The sequence below is a fragment of the Patagioenas fasciata genome, chromosome 30 (assembly GCF_037038585.1).
Source record: "Patagioenas fasciata isolate bPatFas1 chromosome 30, bPatFas1.hap1, whole genome shotgun sequence".
Taxonomy (NCBI): Eukaryota; Metazoa; Chordata; class Aves; order Columbiformes; family Columbidae; genus Patagioenas; species Patagioenas fasciata.
This window is the reverse complement of record NC_092549.1, coordinates 4,667,212-4,688,024: the sequence shown is the minus strand read 5'-3', so window position 1 is coordinate 4,688,024 and position 20,813 is coordinate 4,667,212. Positions and strand designations below refer to the sequence as shown.

General features: G+C 50.1%; 4 protein-coding genes and 2 pseudogenes across 4 annotated transcripts; all 6 read right to left on the bottom strand.

Annotated features, from left to right (window-relative positions):
* Window positions 1-193: 193 nt before the first annotated feature.
* Window positions 194-934, bottom strand: LOC136113003 (feather keratin B-4-like; annotated as a pseudogene).
* A 1,920-nt stretch (window positions 935-2,854) lies between these two features.
* Window positions 2,855-3,978, bottom strand: LOC136112919 (feather keratin B-4-like; annotated as a pseudogene).
* Window positions 3,979-5,983: 2,005 nt separating this feature from the next.
* Window positions 5,984-6,999, bottom strand: LOC136112953 (feather keratin B-4-like). Its single transcript, XM_065857888.1, has 2 exons — window positions 6,892-6,999; window positions 5,984-6,585 (listed from the first exon to the last, which is right to left on the bottom strand). Exons 1-2 carry the CDS (start codon window positions 6,997-6,999, stop codon window positions 6,268-6,270), a joined length of 426 nt encoding a protein of 141 aa, XP_065713960.1. The 3' UTR covers window positions 5,984-6,267.
* Window positions 7,000-9,506: 2,507 nt separating this feature from the next.
* Window positions 9,507-9,843, bottom strand: LOC136112956 (feather keratin B-4). The gene has a single exon (XM_065857892.2). The coding sequence runs from the start codon at window positions 9,826-9,828 to the stop codon at window positions 9,532-9,534; it is 297 nt and encodes a 98-aa protein (XP_065713964.1). The 5' UTR covers window positions 9,829-9,843; the 3' UTR covers window positions 9,507-9,531.
* Window positions 9,844-12,504: 2,661 nt separating this feature from the next.
* On the bottom strand, window positions 12,505-13,694 carry LOC136112915 (feather beta keratin). Its single transcript, XM_065857835.2, has 2 exons — window positions 13,521-13,694; window positions 12,505-13,209 (listed from the first exon to the last, which is right to left on the bottom strand). Exons 1-2 carry the CDS (start codon window positions 13,692-13,694, stop codon window positions 12,892-12,894), a joined length of 492 nt encoding a protein of 163 aa, XP_065713907.1. The 3' UTR covers window positions 12,505-12,891.
* A 2,512-nt stretch (window positions 13,695-16,206) lies between these two features.
* Window positions 16,207-17,400, bottom strand: LOC136112867 (feather beta keratin-like). The gene is made up of 2 exons (XM_065857780.2): window positions 17,227-17,400; window positions 16,207-16,915 (listed from the first exon to the last, which is right to left on the bottom strand). The coding sequence occupies exons 1-2, from the start codon at window positions 17,398-17,400 to the stop codon at window positions 16,598-16,600; spliced, it is 492 nt and encodes a 163-aa protein (XP_065713852.1). The 3' UTR covers window positions 16,207-16,597.
* Window positions 17,401-20,813: the final 3,413 nt, after the last annotated feature.

The following is a 20,813-nucleotide window of genomic DNA, read 5'->3' as shown; positions in this document are numbered from 1 at the left end:
TACCCAAAGAAGACAACATCAGTTGGCCGTGTTTCCAGACAGCACAGGCAGGCACCTTGATTCCCCTCCTCTTTTGCAGGAGGGCACAAGGATGATCAGTCCATCTGGAACCCCAGACCAGTAGATCTGTCCTCAATCCAGCACCAGGCCTTGGGCTTCATGGTCGATGCAGCTCTGGACGTCCAGCCCGGCTTTAGCAGGGCAGGTACCTTCTGCTGTAGGAACGACCACCAAGGCCACCAAGGCTAAAGCCCCCGGAGTTGATGGGCACTCCCTGCTCACTCAGGATGCTGCCAACAGCAGCGGAGGTGGAGGATCCCACAGCGGTGTTCTGGGGGAAGGAGCTGAGGATGGGTCCGGGCAGGGTCACCACCACGGGAGAGGGCTGGATCACCACCCGCGAGTCCTGGCACTGCCTGACACAGGGCTCGTTGCAGCTGTTGGCAAGAGGGGTTGGGCCACAGGGCTGGCACAGGTCGTAGCAGGACATGGCTGCGGGATGGAGGTTCACCTGGGAGAGAGGGCAGGGAAAGCACAGGTAGCATGTGAGGTGCAGCCGGACAGTGGCCTTAGCAAGAGAAAAGGCACAGGCTGGGAAGCAGGGACAGGCAGCTTACAAAGAAAGTGTGAATAAAGTGCCCCAGTTCACAAGATTTCCCTGCAAAGAAACCCAAGGTCTTCTCCCACCTCCCACAGTACTGGCAAGGAGCTGAGAGTCACAAAAATACTAAAGGAGCAAGTATGTCTGAAGAAGCTATACCTCGGTCAGGAGACAAAGTAGAGAACAAGAGAAAGGAAGAGAGAGGCAAAGGAGGTTGCAACTCACCTGTTCACCAAGGAGGAGAAGGCAAGAGAAGTGGATGAGGAGCCTAAAGTTGGACTGACTTTTATACCAATCCAGACTGCCCCAGGCCTAGAGCCACCCATTGCGCATGTCATGTGTTTACCAACAAGCTCATCTTGCATGCAAAGCATCACAATTAAAGAAATGGGGACGCTGCTTATGTTCCCTGCAATGCTGCCTTTTCATTTCCCTGTTCCTGACGCGTCCACTCAACCACACAGGCTCCTTTCAAGTGACAGTATAAGAGGCCCAAATGTTTCCAGGCAAGTGACTGCTCAACATGGGGTGATGCTGCAGCCAGTGATGAGGAGTGTTCTGCCTCGCAAGGTGATGCCAGACTCCTGCCCTCCAGGGCCTCATTTCAAAGTGTTTCCTGATGAATGAGGCCGGTCTCCTCCTAAACCTGAGGCTTTGACCTGGACATACCCATGCAAGGGTCAAACCATCAGTCGCTCTCCCTCAGGCGGTGCTCACTCACACTGTAGTAGGTATCCCCTTTCTAGGCTGCACCTCTGCTCTTGGGTTTTAGACTCTTAGCTTGATCTTTGTCCTCAACATAAGCTTGCTAGGCTCTTTTTGCCATCTTCTTTCCCTCCTTCATCCCTAGCTCCCTTAAGCAGCAGAGTACTACTGGTTAGGAACGAAGGCTATTCCCCTCCCAACGCGCTCTGCTGAACACCTCTGGTGAAGCTGGAGGCATCCCAGTGTCCGAGGCAGCCCAGTGCCCAAGGCACATGCTGGCCAATCCATACACATCCTTCTTCCTGTCCCTGTCTTTGCCACAACTTCTGCTTTGGCCATCCAGACTGCTGGCACACCAGGCATGACCAGATACTCGGCACGTTTTCCACAGGACACCCAGGCCTGCTCAGCAGCAGACAGGGTCCACGCCTCTTTGCAAGGACTGTTGGAGGAGCACAGCACAGAGTTGCCTTCCTCTCTACCGGAAGCATTGTCAGACTCACAGAAGCAAAGCGTTGCCTCTACAGGACAAGGGCACGAGAGGGAGGGACTAAGAACAGAACTGGGAGGGTACAGCTCCCTCAGTCTCCACATTTTGAGGTCTTGTTTGAGGGACAAAAAGATCACTGTTTGGGACCTCTCCTGACACAGCCTGCTCAGCAGCTGAGTGGTAGTTCAGGAGGAGTTACTGCACATCTGCTCCAGACTCACATCCCTTCAGGGCACAGTGACACGCACAGAAGGACTCCACAACACTGAAATGCTTCTGAGCACAGGACTGCTCCAGTCGGGGATAAAATGTTTTCCCTGCTCCCTTCTAGACCTCATCAGATTTTCCCGAATGTGTTGCTGACACAAAAATTCCCTTTCAGATGACAGAGGGCCATCCCTGTGTGTCCATCCTACTCCCCTAGCCATTTTACACACCCATGCTCAACCAATCCCTATTGGGACAAAACCTAGCAACCACTCACATCTCCCTTTATGCACTTGACCTGGCTGCTACATGTCCCTGCATCTCCTTCAGGTCTCTGTCCAGTTCCAAGGTTTGGAAGAAGAGTTTGGATGAGGGAAGGGAAGGACACATTCTGAGTGGCAGCACGCAATCAGAGCCTTGGCCAGGTGTGTGTTAGCCTGCACAGAAACATCTCCCAGCAAGTTAATGGATTGCTTAATGAACTGGAAGCCCGTATCCAAATTCTCTTGTTGTTCACCCGTCCCCCACGGGAGCTCCTGGACACCCTTCCTAGAATCAGACAATATCACATGCCCTTCTACTGCCCAATATACCTTCAATAACTGTGGCCTTTGGGAGAACTAAGCTTGTGCAGGCATTACAGTGATCCTGCATGACCCGTTATTCATCCACTATCTTTGATCCTTCATTGCATCACATTTTCCCCCGGACATCTTGGCTTGGGAAACCCAAGAGAGAAGGAACACAAGGAGATCCAAATTACAATGCAGCATAAATTTTAATGAATTTAAAGAATGACATAGAGCAGTGCGTGGTGGAAAGGACCTGGTGCAGGCTGCTACAAGGGCAGCTGACAGTCGGGCAACCCTTCACAGCAATGGGACACATCTTTTACACACATGGGGAGAAGAAGATGAGCATGATCCCTTGCACCTTGCTTCAGGATGAGCCCACAACACAGAACAGCAGGAGAAAAAAAGGGACTCATGGTCCAGAGAAGAAAGCAGGAGAAGAAGACATCAATTTGCCGTGTTTCCAGACAGCACGGGCCGGCACCTTGACTCCCTCCCTCCCCTGCAGAAGGGCAGTGGACTGCTGAGCCCCTCTGGAAACCAGATGAGCAGCTCCATCTTCTGTCCGAAACCTGGCTTTGGGCTTCCTGGTCGATGCAGCTCTGGACGTCCAGCCCGGCTTTAGCAGGGCAGGTACCTTCTGCCGTAGGAACGACCACCAAGGCCACCAAGGCTAAAGCCCCCGGAGTTGATGGGCACTCCCTGCTCACTCAGGATGCTGCCAACAGCAGCGGAGGTGGAGGATCCCACAGCGGTGTTCTGGGGGAAGGAGCTGAGGATGGGTCCGGGCAGGGTCACCACCACGGGAGAGGGCTGGATCACCACCCGGGAGTCCTGGCACTGCCTGACACAGGGCTCGTTGCAGCTGTTGGCAAGAGGGGTTGGGCCACAGGGCTGGCACAGGTCGTAGCAGGACATGGCTGCGGGATGGAGGTTCACCTGGGAGAGAGGGCAGGGAAAGCACAGGCAGCATGTGAGGTGCAGCCGGACAGTGGCCTTAGCAAGAGAAAAGGCACAGGCTGGGAAGCAGGGACAGGCAGCTTACAAAGAAAGTGTGAATAAAGTGCCCCAGTTCACAAGATTTCCCTGCAAAGAAACCCAAGGTCTTCTCCCACCTCCCACAGTACTGGCAAGGAGCTGAGAGTCACAAAAATACTAAAGGAGCAAGTATGTCTGAAGAAGATATACCTCGGTCAGGAGACAAAGTAGAGAACAAGAGAAAGGAAGAGAGAGGCAAAGGAGGTTGCAACTCACCTGTTCACCAAGGAGGAGAAGGCAAGAGAAGTGAATGAGGAGCCTAAAGTTGGACTGACTTTTATACAGGTCCAGACTGCCCCAGGCTCAGAGCCATCCTTTGTGCATGTCATGTATTTACCAACAAGCTCATCTTGCATGCAAAGCATCACAATTAAAGAAATAGGGACGCTGCTTATGTTCCCTGCAACACTGCCTTTCCATTTCCCCATTCATGACCTGTCCATTCAGCCAGACAAGCTACTTTCAAGCAACAGTATCAGAAACAAAAATGTTTCCAGGTGAAATGACACAGAAGTAAAAGAATAATCACTATGCACAGTACCTGAGGAAGGAAAATGCAAACACAGCAGGCAGGCACAGCCCAGAGGCCAGCTCAGCCACCAGCTTCGTGGTGATGGAGCAGGACTGACAACAAGCAGTGCACTCAGTCCACACATCAGGACCAGATCTAATGATGGAGCCTACTCATTGCTGACCACAGTCATAACTCCCACACAGACCCAAGAAAAGTCTCAGAAATCTGGGGGATACTTAGAGTCCAGATTTACAGGATAAGCAAATCTACAAAGCAACAGGAGGCTTACACTCCTGCCACCAACCTGAAGAAAGAACTAAAGCCTCAGGACAGACCTTAAATAGATCCCCGGGTCAAAGGGGAGTAAGGAGAGCCCCCAGGTGAGGCTCATGAAGGGCACTGAGTGTGGTGTTCCTGAATTCAGGCCACTGATTTGTGAGAAGAGGAAGTCTCCTGTGCACCTGGGACTCAGGACACCAGCTCCATCTATCACAGCAATGGTGGGGGAGGAATTCCTCCTTCGAGCAAGGAAGCTTACATTCATGGTATCAGTGCAAAACCTCTCTTCTGAGGCTCCTTTCAATCACATCCCTGCCCCAGAAAATCCACAGGTAGTCCCCTAGCACACCTTCAGTGTCTCGCAGTCAGTACAGGTGCTGAAGGTCTGCTCAAAGGCTCCCCTGCTCTGCCACACCCCGCTCTTTCTGATCCCATGCTGCAGATGCTGCCATCTCTCCCTCGTATGATCTTTTCACCCTACCTGTCTTCTGCTGTCAGCTCAGCACAGCTCATGACTGCAGATGCAGAGTGCCCTTCCCAAGGGCCTTCCTGCACAGCAGGGCATGGGGGGGTTGGTGACAGGGCTGTCTTTCAAGGAAGACAGGGCTTTAGCTGTCTGGAAATGCAGTGCGGGGATTTCTACAGTGTAGGACAGAGCACTGCAGGTGCCCAACACTCTACCTGAAGCAGAACAGGAGGACATGGGTCAAAACATCACCTGTAGAACACTGAAGTATAGAGAAGGAAGTTATAGGCAGCTTGTCGTGTCCAGCAGGACCAACCACCATGTCCCAGTGCAATTTATCATGACAGCTACATGCCAGCCCCACACATGAGCAAAGTTATTTCCCTCCCTGATGTCACTGGTCCTGCAGTTCAGGGCAGAAAGGTAGAAAGACACAGTGGCTGCATCATGGAATGTTTGTTTCCTTTCACTGGTTGAAAAGGGACAGATAGAGTTATTCCTAAATGCCCTTACTTCAGTTTCATGTGTATCACTGGTCATGCTAACTGCCAAATGTGATTCTGCACCTTGGCTAATATCACTGAGAACTACAGAAGGGGGTCTAGGCATACAAAGAGATGGTCTGGGGAGAGAAGTGAAGAAATACACCTCTTTGGCAGCTTTTTGCACACCACATTCGTCTTGGAGCCATGGAGAGCATCACTGAGTTCTCACAAGAGACACAAGAAGTCCGGTATTCAGGTCAAAGTGATGCGGGTGCTTTTGGATGGTTTTGTCACATGAAAAAGGCAGTCCCTACCTGGTGATCATTCAGGTGGGACTACCAGCAGAATCCACCAAGGTACTTCTTCAACATCACCCATTTAGCTATGTCATTACCATGCATAGCATCACCTTTCACCCTGGACAGCTTAGCTGGGCATCCCAAGAGGGAAGGAACGCAAAGAGACTCAAATTACAATGCAGCATAAATTTTAATGAGTCTAAAGAATGAAACAGTGCAGTGCATGGTGGACAGGACCTGGTGCAGGCTGCTACAAGGGCAGCTGACAGTCAGGTGCCCCTTCACAGCACTAAGACACAAGTTTTCCTCCCACACGCATGGGGAGAAAATGACGAGGAGCCCTCTCAGCTTGATTCAGGATGAACCCAGGGCACAGAACAGCAAGAGACAAGAGGGACTCATGAGGCACAGAAGAAAGCAGCTGAAGAAGACGACATCAGTTGGCTGTGTTTCCAGACAGCACAGGCTGGTACCATGCTTCCCCCCTCCCTTGCAGAAGGGCAAGACAGTGATCAACCCCTCCAGAAACCCTGGCCAGCAGAAAAGTCTTCATTCCGGCACCTGGCTTTGGGCTTCCTGGTCGATGCACGCTCTGGACATCCAGCCCGGATTTAGCAGGGCAGGTACCTTCTGCTGTAGGAACGTCCACCAAGGCCACCAAGGCTAAAGCCCCCAGAGTTGATGGGCACTCCCTGCTCGCTCAGGACGCTGCCAACAGCAGCGGAGGTGGAGGATCCCACAGCAGTGTTCTGGGGGAAGGAGCTGAGGATGGGTCCGGGCAGGGTCACCACCACAGGAGAGGGCTGGATCACCACCCGGGAGTCCTGGCACTGCCTGACACAGGGCTCGTTGCAGCTGTTGGCAAGAGGGGTTGGGCCACAGGGCTGGCACAGGTCGTAGCAGGACATGGCTGCGGGATGGAGGTTCACCTGGGAGAGAGGGCAGGGAAAGCACAGGTAGCATGTGAGGTGCAGCCGGACAGTGGCCTTAGCAAGAGAAAAGGCACAGGCTGGGAAGCAGGGACAGGCAGCTTACAAAGAAAGTGTGAATAAAGTGCCCCAGTTCACAAGATTTCTCTGCAAAGAAACCCAAGGTCTTCTCCCACCTCCCACAGTACTGGCAAGGAGCTGAGAGTCACAAAAACTAGCCAGTGTCAGACAGAGCTCCAACAACTTCAGAAGCCAAACAGGAGAGCAAGAGAAAGGAAGAGAGAGGCAAAGGAGGTTGCAACTCACCTGTTCACCAAGGAGGAGAAGGCAAGAGAAGTGAATGAGGAGCCTAAAGTTGGACTGGCTTTTATACCAATCCAGACTGCCCCAGGCCCAGAGCCACCCTTTGTGCATGTCATGTGTTTACCAACAAGCTCATCTTGCATGCAAAGCATCACAATTAAAGAAATGGGGATGTTGTTTATGTTCCCTGCAACACTGCCTTTTCATTTCCCTGTTCCTGACATGACCATTCAGCCACAAAGGCTACTTTCAGGCAACAGCATTAGAGGCTAAAATGTTTCTGGGGAAATGACACAGAAGTGAAGGAACATCATCAAGGCAATGAGATCAAGATGACCACCCTCACCAGGTGATGTCAGACTCTCATCATCCTGGGGCTTGATTTGAGGTTTTCTTTTAACATAGGGGACTTTATTTCCTTCCAAACCTATCAATAAAGGCCAGACTTCCACCCAGGTTACTCTGTGAGGACCAGCCAGATCCTCAGCTTTCTGTATTAACCAGCTCTGGCTGGCTCAGGCAGCCGTTTTCCAAGCATATCAGCTCTGCATTTCAATTATGGCCCTTCTGGGATATCAAGCATCAGTCTCCACACAAGTAAGCATGTCTGTTTTCCTTCTCACCTCTAACAGCAGCATCTAGAGGTCCCTGGTCAGCACAGGCGTGTTTCAGAAAGGACATTGCTCTGCCACAACCAAGTGTTGCCTCACCCCTCCAGTTATACTGGGATGTGCCCCACAAACAAAGGCACATGCTGAGCACGAAATACATCTCCTTTCCTCCTCTTGCCCATGGTCCATGCCTCCAATTCTGCTTTGGCTCAACATACTGACAGGACAGTACACACACTTCCAAACAGACAGCAAGATTTGCATATAACATATAAACCTCCCCACAAGCAAGTGAGGTCCTGCAGCGGCAGCCGAGACAGCCTGAAGAGCTGCAGATCTCAGAATCTCCCAGAGATGCATCCCAGGGGAGGGATTCAGTGCTGTGCACTGCATTTTTTGGAGATGAAGGGAAACTCAATGTCCCCATGAGGAATGACAGCCCTGCTTAGGGTACCACCTGCCCTCCTCTGACACCTCATCTGGGTCCTCACTGCAGAGGATAGACAGAATCCTGCCCAGATAGGCTGGGACAGCACCAGAGACAGGCAGCTCCCTGATCAGAGACGCCCAGGGCAAATTCCTCATTTAAGGTCATGAGGAGAGCCTAGAAGGAGCACCACTTTAACCTGAAGATGACAGTAAAAGTCCATACAAACAGAAATGTTGTCAGGGCTCAGTGAGAGCCAGCTGGTCCCTGCAGGATGGGAGCCAGGAGATAAGCAAGATTACAAGGCCAGGAGGGCAGTAGCCTCATTACCAATGGCCCCATTGCACAGTATATGAGCAAAGAAAATGCGCAGATGAGTGCAGCCCAGAGGCCAGTTCAACCACCAGCTTTGTGGTGATGGAGCAGGACTGACAACAAGCAGCGCACTCAGTCCACACAACAGGAGCAGATCCAGTGAGGGTAACCTGGCCCAACAGAGCCCATTCATTGCTGACCACAGCCATAACTCCCACACAGACCCAAGAAAAGTCTCAGAAAACACTGGGCAACTTAGGTTCCAGGTCAAGGGGACTCACGATCAGGCATAAGCAAATTTGCAAAACAACAGGAGGCTTACACTCCTGCCACCAAGCTAAAGAAAGGGCTATGGTCCAGGACCGAGTATAAATAGAGCCTTCGGTCAAAGGGGAGAAGGAGGAGTGAGAGATGCCCAGTGAGGGTCATCAGGGCTACTGAGTGTTTTGTTCCCGAACTCAGGCTGTGAGGCGGAAGAATCAGCGAACATGGCTGAGTAGTTCAGAAAAGGCGACTGAGGGGCACAAAGAGATCATCTGGGGACAGGAGTGAAGAGATTCAACACTTAGAGCATCTGTCACACATCACACTCATCTTGGTGCCATGGAAAGCATCAGTTGGGTTTGCTGAGAGACACAACACACTACTGTTCAAGACAAAGGGATGTGGATGAGTTTGAAGGTCATTATCACATGTAGACATGTACAGTCTCCACCATATGATTATTTCAGTGGGACTCCCACCCTCTGAATCCCCCAAGAAAGATATTTATCAATGACACCCTAAATGACACACTATTCCCCTGGACAGCTTAGCTGGGCATCCCAAGAGGGAAGGAACATGAGGAGACTCAAATGACAATGCAGCAAAAACTTTAATGAGTCTAAAGAATGAAACAAAGCAGGGCATGGTGGATGGGACCTGGTGCAGGCTGCTACAAGGGCAGCTGACAGTCAGGTACCCCTTCACAGCAATGGGAAACATGTCCTCCTCCCATACACGTGGGGAGAGGAAGAGGAGCATGATCCCTTGCACCTTGCTTCAGGATGAGCCCACAACACAGAACAACAGGAGACAGACTCATGGTGCAGAGAAGAAAGCAGGAGAAGATGACATCAGTTGGCCGTGTTTCCAGACAGCACAGGCTGGCACCTTGATTCCCTCCCTCCTTTGCAGGAGGGCAGTAGGGTGCTCAGCCCATCTGGAAACCCAGGCCAGAAGCACCATCCTCAGTCCAGCACCTGGCTTTGAGCTTCCTGGTCGATGCAGCTCTGGACGTCCAGCCCGGCTTTAGCAGGGCAGGTACCTTCTGCTGTAGGAACGGCCACCAAGGCCACCAAGGCTAAAGCCCCCGGAGTTGATGGGCACTCCCTGCTCGCTCAGGATGCTGCCAACAGCAGCGGAGGTGGAGGATCCCACAGCGGTGTTCTGGGGGAAGGAGCTGAGGATGGGTCCGGGCAGGGTCACCACCACGGGAGAGGGCTGGATCACCACCCGCGAGTCCTGGCACTGCCTGACACAGGGCTCGTTGCAGCTGTTGGCAAGAGGGGTTGGGCCACAGGGCTGGCACAGGTCGTAGCAGGACATGGCTGCGGGATGGAGGTTCACCTGGGAGAGAGGGCAGGGAAAGCACAGGTAACGTGAATTGCAGCTGGACAGTATCTTCAAGAAGAGAGAAGGCACAGGTTGAGGAGAAGGGACATGCTTCACAGGGAGGAAGAGAGCCCTAGGAGCCATGGTCCACAAAGTCTTCCTGACAAGAGAGCCCAAACCGTCTGTCATCTATTCCCTGTGGAGAATAAGACAGATAGAGATGCTGGGAGAAGGATTGAGGAGCACGGCTATCACCAAAAGCTACATCAGAAAAAGGCTCAGGTAAGTTTGAGAGAAAGAGAGGACAACAAGAGGATAGTGAGGCAAAGGTGGCTGCTGTTCACCTTGTTCGCCAAGGAGGAGAAGGTAGAAGTGGATGAGGCAGCCTGCAGTCAGACTGGCTTTTATACGGGTCTGGAGTGCCCCAGGCCCAGAGGCACCCTTTGCACACATGACATGTCCACCAAACAAGCTCTTATTTTGTACTAAGCCTCCCAGTGATATAAATGGGACGCTTGTTTCCATTCCCTGCAATGATGCCTTTTCATTTCCCTGTTCTTGACATGACCACTCAGCCATACAAGCTCCTTTCAAGCGACAGTATTAGAGGCCTAAATGTTTCTGGTGGAATTTACAACAAAATTCAGGCAGATCTTCCAGCCAACTGGGTGGAGTGGTGCCGTATTTTCTGGTGATGTCACCATCTTACTCTCCTGAGGCATGCCTTTGGCCTTTGTTGTAATGAGTGTTGTTTTTTTCATTATAAACCTAGGATTAAAGGGTAGAGTTTCTTTTTTTCAGGGACTGGCCAAATCCACTGCTCTCTGTGCCTCCAAGGCTTTTTAAATTTTCTTAATCATCAGTTTTTCATCATGGTGTCTATGCTGTTGAGCTTTTGAACTTTCTTTGATATCTCACATTGCCCTTAGAATATATTAGCCTGTCTGGTTTTCCTTCTCGCTTCTTTTAGCATTGTCTGGAGGTCCCCAGCCACCAGAAAAAGAATGTTTCAGAAAGAATGGTAATGCTTTCCCACAAGTAAGTATTAGTTAACCACAGCTGTTAGCTTTCAGTAACCACTCCCTATCAAGAATGACTTTGTCCTTCAAAACTCTTCCTCCTTCCATTTCCCACTTCCATAACTCAGCCTCTGCTTAGGCCCTTATATACTGACGGGACAGCGCACACACTTCCAAACAGTCTGCAAGATTTCCATGTAGCATATAAAACGCCCCACAAGCGAGGACTGGTGGTGCCAGCAAAGACAGCCTGGAGAGCAAGGAAAGGATTCAATGCTGTCCACTGCATTTCCTGGAGCAGAAGAGGAGCTGGATGTCTCCAACAGGAATGACAGCTCTGCTTGGGGCACCACCTCCCCTCCTCTCAACAACCCATCTGTGTCCCCATTGTGAGGGGTGGACAAAACTCCTTCCCCAATTAGGCTGGGACTCCAACAGAGACAGGTAAATCTCTAATCACAGATGTCCAGGACAAATTCCTCATTCAGGAAGACGAAGGGAGCCTTTTGGTCATCAGGAGATGTTTGAGCAAATATGCCTGCAGAAGAAATCCCCAGTGTGTCTGTACATGGCAGACTGGAATGTAACGGAAGGATTTCCTTCAAACACAAAAGAGTTCTCATTACCCTCAGACAATACTGCACACCAGTTTCCTATCCATGGCACTTCCACTTAAAATCCTTCTGTAAGCAAAACTTGAAATGCAAAGAAGTCATTTCCTACCATCTGCCTATTCTCCCCAACTCACTCCCCACGGTAAGGGTCTACGTAAATGCTCAAGCATCCTCATATACCCTGCTCTGTCAGAGCATGTACTGAGGGTGTTACTTTCCTTCCCTGGTTCAGTCTCAATGTTGTTTTGCTGAAGGCTCAGCACGGCTTACAATCATAGACGAGAGCATTTATCTACAGAGTCTCCCAGCAGATAAAGGCACAGGAGAATTTTGAAAGATACCTTTAACTCAGCCAAGACAAGAAATAGTATCTGGTGAAAACATGTTTCTAAAGCAAGGATAGTGCACAGGTGTAGTCTTTGGTTCTGTCAGAAGAAGGACAGTAAGGCCAGGAGCAAAGTATTCCGACTGGAGAAACAGGTCACAGAAGGAAGGGAACGAGAACAACATTGAAATTCAGAACAATATTTCCTTTTAGACAGCGGAGCTGGCTGCCACATGGCCCTTCGACTCATTTGGGACTCCCACAAGAACCAGGGTTTGGAAGAAGTGCTTGGAGGGGAGAAGTGAAGGACACATTCTGAATGGTAACACGCAATCAGAGCCTTGGCCAGGTGGGTGTTAGACAGCACAGAAATGGCTTGCCTCATCAACTGGAAGTCAGCATTCAACATCACTTGTTGCTTACATATCCCTTGGGGAAGCTCAGGCCACGCGTCTCAGACAATACCACACATCCCAAAACTGCCACGTCTCTTCCAAAGACCACGGACCTTGAGGACACTAAGCTTCTACAAGCATGAGGAAGGGTCCACCATAGCCTCTTATTCATCCACCCACTTCCCCCAGCATTGCTTCACATTTCCCTCCAGTCAGCTTGGCTGCACAGCCAAAGAGGGAAGGAACAGAAGGAGACAGAAATTACAATGCATCACAAACTTTAATGAGTCTAAAGAACGAAACAAAGCAGGGCATGGTGGAAGGGACCCCATGCAGTCTGCTACAAGGGCAGCTGACAGTCAGACACCCCTTCACAGCAATGGGACACACGTCTTCCTCCTACACACATGAGGAGAGGATGATGAGCAGGACCCCTCTTAACTTGATGCAGGATGTGCCAGTGGCGCAGGACAGCAGGAGACAACAGGGACTCACGGTCCAGAGAAGAAAGCAGGAGAAGACGACGACATCAGCTGGCCAAGTTTCCAGAGAGCACAGACAGGCACCGTGATCCCCACCCTCCTTTACAGGAAGGTGAGATGGTGCTCAGCCCATCGGGAAACCCTGGTCAGCAGCTGCATCCTCAGCCCAGCACCTGGCTTTGAGCTTTCTGGTCGATGCAGCTCTGGACGTCCAGCCCGGCTTTAGCAGGGCAGGTACCTTCTGCCGTAGGAACGGCCACCAAGGCCACCAAGGCTAAAGCCCCCGGAGTTGATGGGCACTCCCTGCTCGCTCAGGATGCTGCCAACAGCAGCGGAGGTGGAGGATCCCACAGCGGTGTTCTGGGGGAAGGAGCTGAGGATGGGTCCGGGCAGGGTCACCACCACGGGAGACGGCTCAATGATCACCCGGGAGTCCTGGCACTGCCTGACACAGGGCTCATTGCAGCTGTTGGCAAGAGGGGTTGGGCCACAGGGACGGCACAGGTCGTAGCAGGACATGACTGCGGGATGGAGGTTCACCTGGGAGAGAGGGCAGGGAAAGCACAGGCAGCATGTGAGGTGCAGCCGGACAGCATCCTCAACAAGAGAAAAGGCACAGGCTGGGGAGCAGGGACAGGCAACATAGGGAAGAAGAGAGGATTTCCTGACCCGGTCCCCACAGGTTCCCTACAAAGAGGTGAAGATTTTCTCCCACCTCCCCACAATGTGGCAAAGAGAACAAGGATGCTGGGAGCAGCATCGAGGAGCAAGGATCACAGTAAAAGAAACACGGAGACAAAGACTCAGTTGAGGCCAGAGGACATAGGGGGAAAAAAAGAAAGACAAGAAACAGGCAAAGGTGGTTGCAGCTCACCTTGTTCACCAAGGAGGAGAAGGCAAGAGAAGTGGATGAGGGAGCCTGCAGTTGGAACAGCTTTTATACTGGTCCAGACCACCCCAGGCCAAGAGGCACCCTTTGTGCCTGTCATGTGTTCACCAGCAAGCTCATCTTGCATGCAAAACATTGTAATTAAGTAAATGAGGACACTGCTCATGTTCCCTGCAACACTGCTTTTTCATTTCCCTGTTCATGATGTCCCCATGCAGCCAACCAGTCTCCTTTCAAGTGACAGTATTAGTAGGTTACAATGTTTCCAGGGGAAATGACACCTCAGCATTGGCAGGCGATGCAGCCACTGACGAGGAGTGTCCCACCCTGACAGATGGTGCCATCCTTTTGCCCTCCAGGGCCTCACTTTAAGGAATCTCATCATGAATAGGCCATGTTTTCATGCAACTCAAAAATATAAGGACAGACTTAAAAAGAATTTTCTGTGACAGGAGTCACCATACCCATTGTGTAACCTAATCCCTAACTTCATCAAATTTTGGTATAAACTTCCCAGTCACCTTGGACACCTTGAAGATTTTAGACTCTGCAGTTCAACATCAAGAGAAATCCATATGTTCACTGCCATAGCACACTTCATCTGGAAAGCCTCCAGCAACCTCTAATCAACAAGAGAAGGATGCTTGGGAAGCCGAGACATTCCTCCTTAACACACACTAAGTGTACTCCCTCTGCCACACCACAGCCCCGAAGGTCGGCGTTGGGGACACCCAACTGCTCCTTCTTCATCCCTAAGGCTACCAAACACTTCTTCTCTGATCCCACCCTAACTCAACAACCGGCTCTGCAAAAAGCTTGGAGAGCTTTCCGTGAGACACCAGACCTCTTCACAAGAACACATGGTCTGAGAACATCAGCAGGAACATGGTGGAGGCAAGTGCACACCCAGATCTCTCTCGCTTCTTCCCAAGCATCCCCACACACTCTAACACGCATTTTACCAGTGGCCCATGCTGCTCCTGCACTCAGCGCCTATACTGAGAGTCTGTTCAAGGCTGCGATGTCTTGCCGCAGCCTGCTCTCTCTGATCCCACGGTACAGACACTGGCTGGTACATTCTTTTTGTCCCCACCTTGCTTCTGCTGTCAGCACAGTATGGTCACAAGTGTCAATGCAGAGTGCACTTCCCAAGGGACTCTGTGCACAGGAGAGCACCGGGCGTTGCTGATAGCAGCTGTCTTTCAGACGAGACAGGGTTATGGATCTGAGGAAAGACATCATAGGCATTTCCACAGCATACGGGAGAGCACAGGAGGTTCCCTTCACTCTACCTGAAGCAGAAGTGGGTTGCACGGGGCCAAACATACTCTGTGGATGATTAGAGAATATGGGAGGCAACGACAGACAGCTTTTACAGTCGTACATCACCAACTACATGCAAACTTCTAACACAAGCAAGGTTACTTGTTTTCCTGGTGTCACTGGTCCTGCAGTTCAGGGCAGAAAGGCAGGAAGACACAATGGCTCCATACTGGAGGGTTTCTTTCTTTCCTTCCTCTCTTGTGCAAGGGACAGAGAAGGGCTTGTTAAATGCCCTCACTCCAATGCCGTGGGCCACAGGTCTCTGCAGCTCCCAGGAGAGTGTCTGTACAGTTCTGCCGATGTTGCTGAGTACTTCAGAATGGGGCCTGGGGTGTACAAAGAGGTGGTGTGGGGGCAGAAGTGAAGGGATAAAACTCCTGGGGCATCATCTCTCACACATCACACAAGTCTTAGAGGCATGGAAAGCATCACAGGCATTTGCTGAGAGATACAACAAGTCTGGTGGTCAGGACAAAGGCATGTGGGTGACGTTCAATGGCTTTATCACATGTAAAAGACAGACAATCTTCAGGTGACATTTCAATGGGACACCCACTCTTAATCACTCAAAAAGAACCACATCCTCTCAAGTACCCTCTTACCATGTATGGGATCACACTTACTAATGCAGCACACTCTGTACCCCGGGCTGCATTAGATGAAATGTTCCTGGTAAGCTGAGAGAGCTGATCCTTCCCCTTCACCCAGCATGCAGGAGGGCACTCTGGGAGTACCGTGTCTAGTTCTGGGCACCTCAGTGTAAGAGACATGGACGTACTAGACAGAGTCAAATGAAGGGCAACACGGGTAATTAAGGGACTGGACATTGTACATATGAGGGAAGACTGAGAGTAGAAGAGCAGGTTCAGAGGAGTAGGGCCTCATCCATGTATTTCAACACCTGAAGGGATAGTGCAAGAAGGGCGGAGTATGGCTCTTCTCTGTGCTGCCATGGGAAGCACCAGAGGCAACGGGCAAAAAAAAGGAAACACAGAAAGCTCTATCTAAAGGTCAGGAAAACTTTTTCACTTGATGGTCATCAAGTACTGGAACACATTGCCCAGGGAGATTATGGAGTCTCCATTATTGGAGATATCCAAAAGCCATCCCCAACTACAGCAACTAGCTTTGGGTTGACCTCCTTGAGCAGGCAGTAGGAGCAGATGACACCCAGAAGTCCCTACCAATCTCAGCCATGCTGCCATTCTGTCATTTCCCATTGAGCAACTTTGCTGGACAAACCAATAGTGAAGGAACACAAGGAGACTCCCGCTACAATGCAGCATAAATTTTAATGAATCTAAAGAATGAAACAAGGCAGGGCATGGTGGAAGGGACCCGGTGCAGGCTGCTACAAGGGCAGCTGATGGTCAGGCACCCCTTCATAGCAATAGGACACATGTCTTCCTCCCATAAATGTCTGGAGAGGATGATGAGCAGGACCCCTCTCAGCTTGATTTGGGATGAACCCGTGGCACGGAACAGCAGCAGACAAAAGGGGACTCACAATGCAGAGGAGAAAGCAGCAGGAGAAGATGACATCAGTTGGCCAAGTTTCCAGACAGAGCAGGCTGGCACTGTGATTCCCGCCCTCCTTTACAGGAAGGTGAGATGGTGCTCAGCCCATCGGGAAACCCTGGCCAGCAGCTGCATCCTCAGTCCAGCACCTGGCTTTGAGCTTCCTGGTCAATGCAGCTCTGGACGTCCAGCCCGGCTTTAGCAGGGCAGGTACCTTCTGCCGTAGGAACGGCCACCAAGGCCAGAGAGGTTGAAGCCCCCGGAGTTGATGGGCACTCCCTGCTCACTCAGGATGCTGCCAACAGCAGCGGAGGTGGAGGATCCCACAGCGGTGTTCTGGGGGAAGGAGCTGAGGATGGGTCCGGGCAGGGTCACCACCACGGGAGACGGCTCAATGATCACCCGGGAGTCCTGGCACTGCCTGACACAGGGCTCGTTGCAGCTGTTGGCAAGAGGGGTTGGGCCACAGGGACGGCACAGGTCGTAGCAGGACATGGCTGCGGGATGGAGGTTCACCTGGGAGAGAGAGCAGGGAAAGCACAGGCAGCATGTGAGGTGCAGCCGGACAGCATCCTCAACAAGAGAAAAGGCACAGGCTGGGGAGCAGGGACAGGCAACATAGGGAAGAAGAGAGGATTTCCTGACCCGGTCCCCACAGGTTCCCTACAAAGAGGTGAAGATTTTCTCCCACCTCCCCACAATGTGGCAAAGAGAACAAGGATGCTGGGAGCAGCATCGAGGAGCAAGGATCACAGTAAAAGAAACACTGAGACAAAGACTCAGTTGAGGCCAGAGGACATAGGGGGAAAAAAAGAAAGACAAGAAACAGGCAAAGGTGGTTGCAGCTCACCTTGTTCACCAAGGAGGAGAAGGCAAGAGAAGTGGATGAGGGAGCCTGCAGTTGGAACAGCTTTTATACTGGTCCAGACCACCCCAGGCCAAGAGGCACCCTTTGTGCCTGTCATGTGTTCACCAGCAAGCTCATCTTGCATGCAAAACATTGTAATTAAGTAAATGAAGACAGTGCTTATGTTCCCTGCAATATTGCTTTTTCATTTCCCTGTTCATGATGTCCCCATGCAGTAACACAGGCTTCTTTCAAGTGACAGTATTAGAGACCAGAATGTTTCCAGGGGAAACAACATGTCAGCATTAGCAGCTGAAGAGGAGTGTCCCACCCTGACAGATGGTGCCATCCTTTTGCCCTCCAGGGCCTCACTTTAAGGAATCTCATCATGAATAGGCCATGTTTTCATCCAATCTAAAAATACAAGGACAGACTTAAAAAGAATTTTCTGTGACAGGAGTCACCATACCCATTGCGTAACCTAATTCCTAACTCCATCAAATTTTGGTATAAACTTCCCAGTCACCTTGGACACCTTGAAGAGTGCATTTCCCAAGGGCCTTTGTGCACAGCAGGGCACAGGGGGTTGCTGATAGCAGCTGTGTTCCAGACATGACAGGGCTTGTCTGTATGGCAGGCCAGTCGTACATCACCAACTACAAAGTGAATGTCTCTGTAAGGATCCCAAAGCAATGGCAGTCATCGGGAACAGCCTGTGGAAGTTTTGAATTAAAGGATTTCAAAGCACTTTGCAAACTCATTAATAATTTACACATGCAAAACCCTTATTATTATATTTTAAGTATGCAGCATGATTGCAGTGATTTAAAACAGAGTTGCAAAGTCACCCTGAGATTTGTGTCAGGGTTAGCAATGTACATTCTCCAGCTATGTTTTAATGTGCTTGCATCATACTACATTTTTGTTTGACTTTTGCTTGAAAAGTAGCTTTGCACTGCCTCCAGATTTCTCAGAACAGGTACCTGAAGAAACTTGCTGCAGAAAACCTGAATATCCTCAGACAGCACTGATTTTTCAGTACACAAACATGCACCTGCTCACTTGGCTCTCTCCCACGCGTGTGAAAAGAGAGAAAAGTAATTGTATAAGCGTGCATGACCTCTGCATCTTGTTTAATTTTGTTTGCATTTAGGGGAGGGCCTCAGAAAGATATGAACTCCTCACATTGATAAAGGAATAAAGATCCTTTACTAAGACCTTTAACAAAGACCCAGAGGCCTTTTCAGAGGAGTCAGGAGGAAAATTTTAGCAAAGGATTAGGCTCTTGTACATCTCTAACGAATGTGAGAAGGTAAAGGTCAGAAAATGTGCAAATTTGGTTAGTCCAACACATGCAAACAGGATGCAGAACTCACTCCTGGAAAAAAATACCTGGGACTCTAATTAGATCATCATGCACAAAAGGCTTCTTTAATCTTTCAATCAATTTAAGAAAGTTCCCACAACATAGGGCACCTATTTATCTTCTTATTTTTTCCTTCATTTGTTTTCTTTATTTTTCCCTATTTAACTGTTCTCTTCAGAAAAGCAGGTAAATCCTTGTTGAGACAATTGTTCATTGGTAACAAACCATTACCTAAGGGATTATTTTTGACGCGGGATTTTCCTTAAATGGGTATTATTTTTTAACAAAGATCATTACTCCTTACTTGGCAATTTGCAGGCATTGATAACTCCAGATTGCTTAACTGACAGTTGAAGTTTCAAAATTAAGATATATATTTGAACCCTTTTGGACACTTATCTCTTCGGATTCAATTAATCTCAGGTCTCTCACCTTTCCTGTAAGCACAGCTCTCCCAGAGAGAGGGATGTTCCCGTGTCCACATCACTGGTCTAGTTGCAGTTGTACACACTTCAGTCACCCTATAGACTGAGCTGTTACACCAAATCCTCAGTTTACGCTCAGAGAACGTGAATATAATGCATACACTTAAAATCATTTAGTAAAACTCAGGTCTGTATTTACTTCCCGACTGCCATAGATTTCCTATGTAAAACTGGAAAAATAATTTCAGGACATAAAAAAACGTTCACTGTACTTTTCTGTACTGACAGCCCCTCCCTTAATCCATAGGCATTAATATCACATTTGTAAAAGTGACAGTAATCCCTTCTCTTTTGTTTCTCAGGTCTAATCAGTTTGAATGCTTGTTGTTCGGTGTTGGGACTTGCCTTTTGTTTGTCTGATGCAATTCAGTCTCTGTTAAGACTTCAAAGAGTTGCTGGAATTCAAATTATAAATAATATGATAAATGCCTATGAGGAAAGCCTGCTTTACTCCAGGCTGTTCCATTTGCTCACCAAGTGACCTCTGACAATTCATTTAGCTTCTATGCTTCACTATTAAACCTAGATAATAACTAGAATTAGAATATGCCAAAGGCAATGAAAAACTAAGTGGCAAGGGAAGTGTAAGGTAGTATTTTATATAGTGCCCAAAATTGCAAAGAGAGCAAAATTCCCAAGGAATCCCACACTGTCCTGTGGCACAAGGGGCTGTAAAAAGAGGGTGCATTGAACATGAAGCACTGAGCGGTCTCTGGGACAGTATTTACAGAAGGCCCAGAAGAGGAGCAGGGGTTACACTAAACCTGGATTAATGGTACAAAATGCTTCAGCTACTGAAGATGAGGATAGTTAGCAGCTATGGGTTTTCTTGCTAGGCATTTCCAGCTGTCTTCCTGGGAAGTTTATTGAAGACCATATGCAATTTGCCCCAAGTGCTTGTGGAAAAGCCTCCATGGGACATTGCCCTGATTCAGGTGATGTCCAGGGCTACTCAGCTCACCTAAACACAGGGAAGGAGCTGTCATCCCACAGCAAACACCGTTCTAAGGCTCCTTTGCACAAACCCTGCACAGCCACATCTTTGTTGCCCTGTGCTGGACTCTCTCCAGCAGTTCCCTGTCCTTCTGGAACTGAGGGGCCACAACTGGACACAATATTCCAGGTGTGGTCTCCCCAGGGCAGAGCAGAGGGGCAGGAGAACCTCTCTGACCTACTGACCACCCCCTTCTAACCCACCCCAGGTACCATTGGCCTTCCTGGCCACAAGGGCCCAGTGCTGGCTCATGCTCACCCTGCTGTCCCCAGCACCCCCAGGTCCCTTTCCCCTACACTGCTCTCTAATAGGTCATTGCCCAACTTTTATACTGGAACCTGAGGTTGTTCCTGCCCAGATTCAAGACTCTATACTTGCCCTTGTTATACTTCATTACATTTTTCCCTGCCCAGCTCTCCAGCCTGTCCAGATCTCTGGATGGCAGCACAGCTTCCAGTGTCACCACTCCTCCCAGCTTGGTGTCATCAGACTTGCTGACAGTCACTCAATTCCCTCATCCAAATCATTGATGAATCTATTGAATAATACCGGCCCCAGCACTGACCCCTGAGGCACTGCACTGGATCCAGGCCTCAACTGGACTCTGCCCATTGACCACGACTCTCTGGCTTCTTCCCTTCAGCCAGTTCCCAGTCCACCTCACCACCCGCTCATCCAGACCGCACTCCCTCAGTTCAGCTGTGAGGATGCTGTGCAGACTG

Coding starts and splice junctions, on each gene's coding strand:
- LOC136112953 (XM_065857888.1), bottom strand. CDS start 6,999: ATGCACAAAGGGTGGCTCTGGGCCTGGGGCAGTCTGGATTGGTATAAA. Junction 6,586..6,891: donor TTCTCCTCCTTGGTGAACAG/GTGAGTTGCAAC, acceptor CCTCTCTCCCAG/GTGAACCTCCATCCCGCAGC.
- LOC136112956 (XM_065857892.2), bottom strand. CDS start 9,828: ATGTCCTGCTACGACCTGTGCCAGCCCTGTGGCCCAACCCCTCTTGCC.
- LOC136112915 (XM_065857835.2), bottom strand. CDS start 13,694: ATGTTTTGCATGCAAGATGAGCTTGCTGGTGAACACATGACAGGCACA. Junction 13,210..13,520: donor AGCTGCAACCACCTTTGCCT/GTTTCTTGTCTT, acceptor CCTCTCTCCCAG/GTGAACCTCCATCCCGCAGT.
- LOC136112867 (XM_065857780.2), bottom strand. CDS start 17,400: ATGTTTTGCATGCAAGATGAGCTTGCTGGTGAACACATGACAGGCACA. Junction 16,916..17,226: donor AGCTGCAACCACCTTTGCCT/GTTTCTTGTCTT, acceptor TCTCTCTCCCAG/GTGAACCTCCATCCCGCAGC.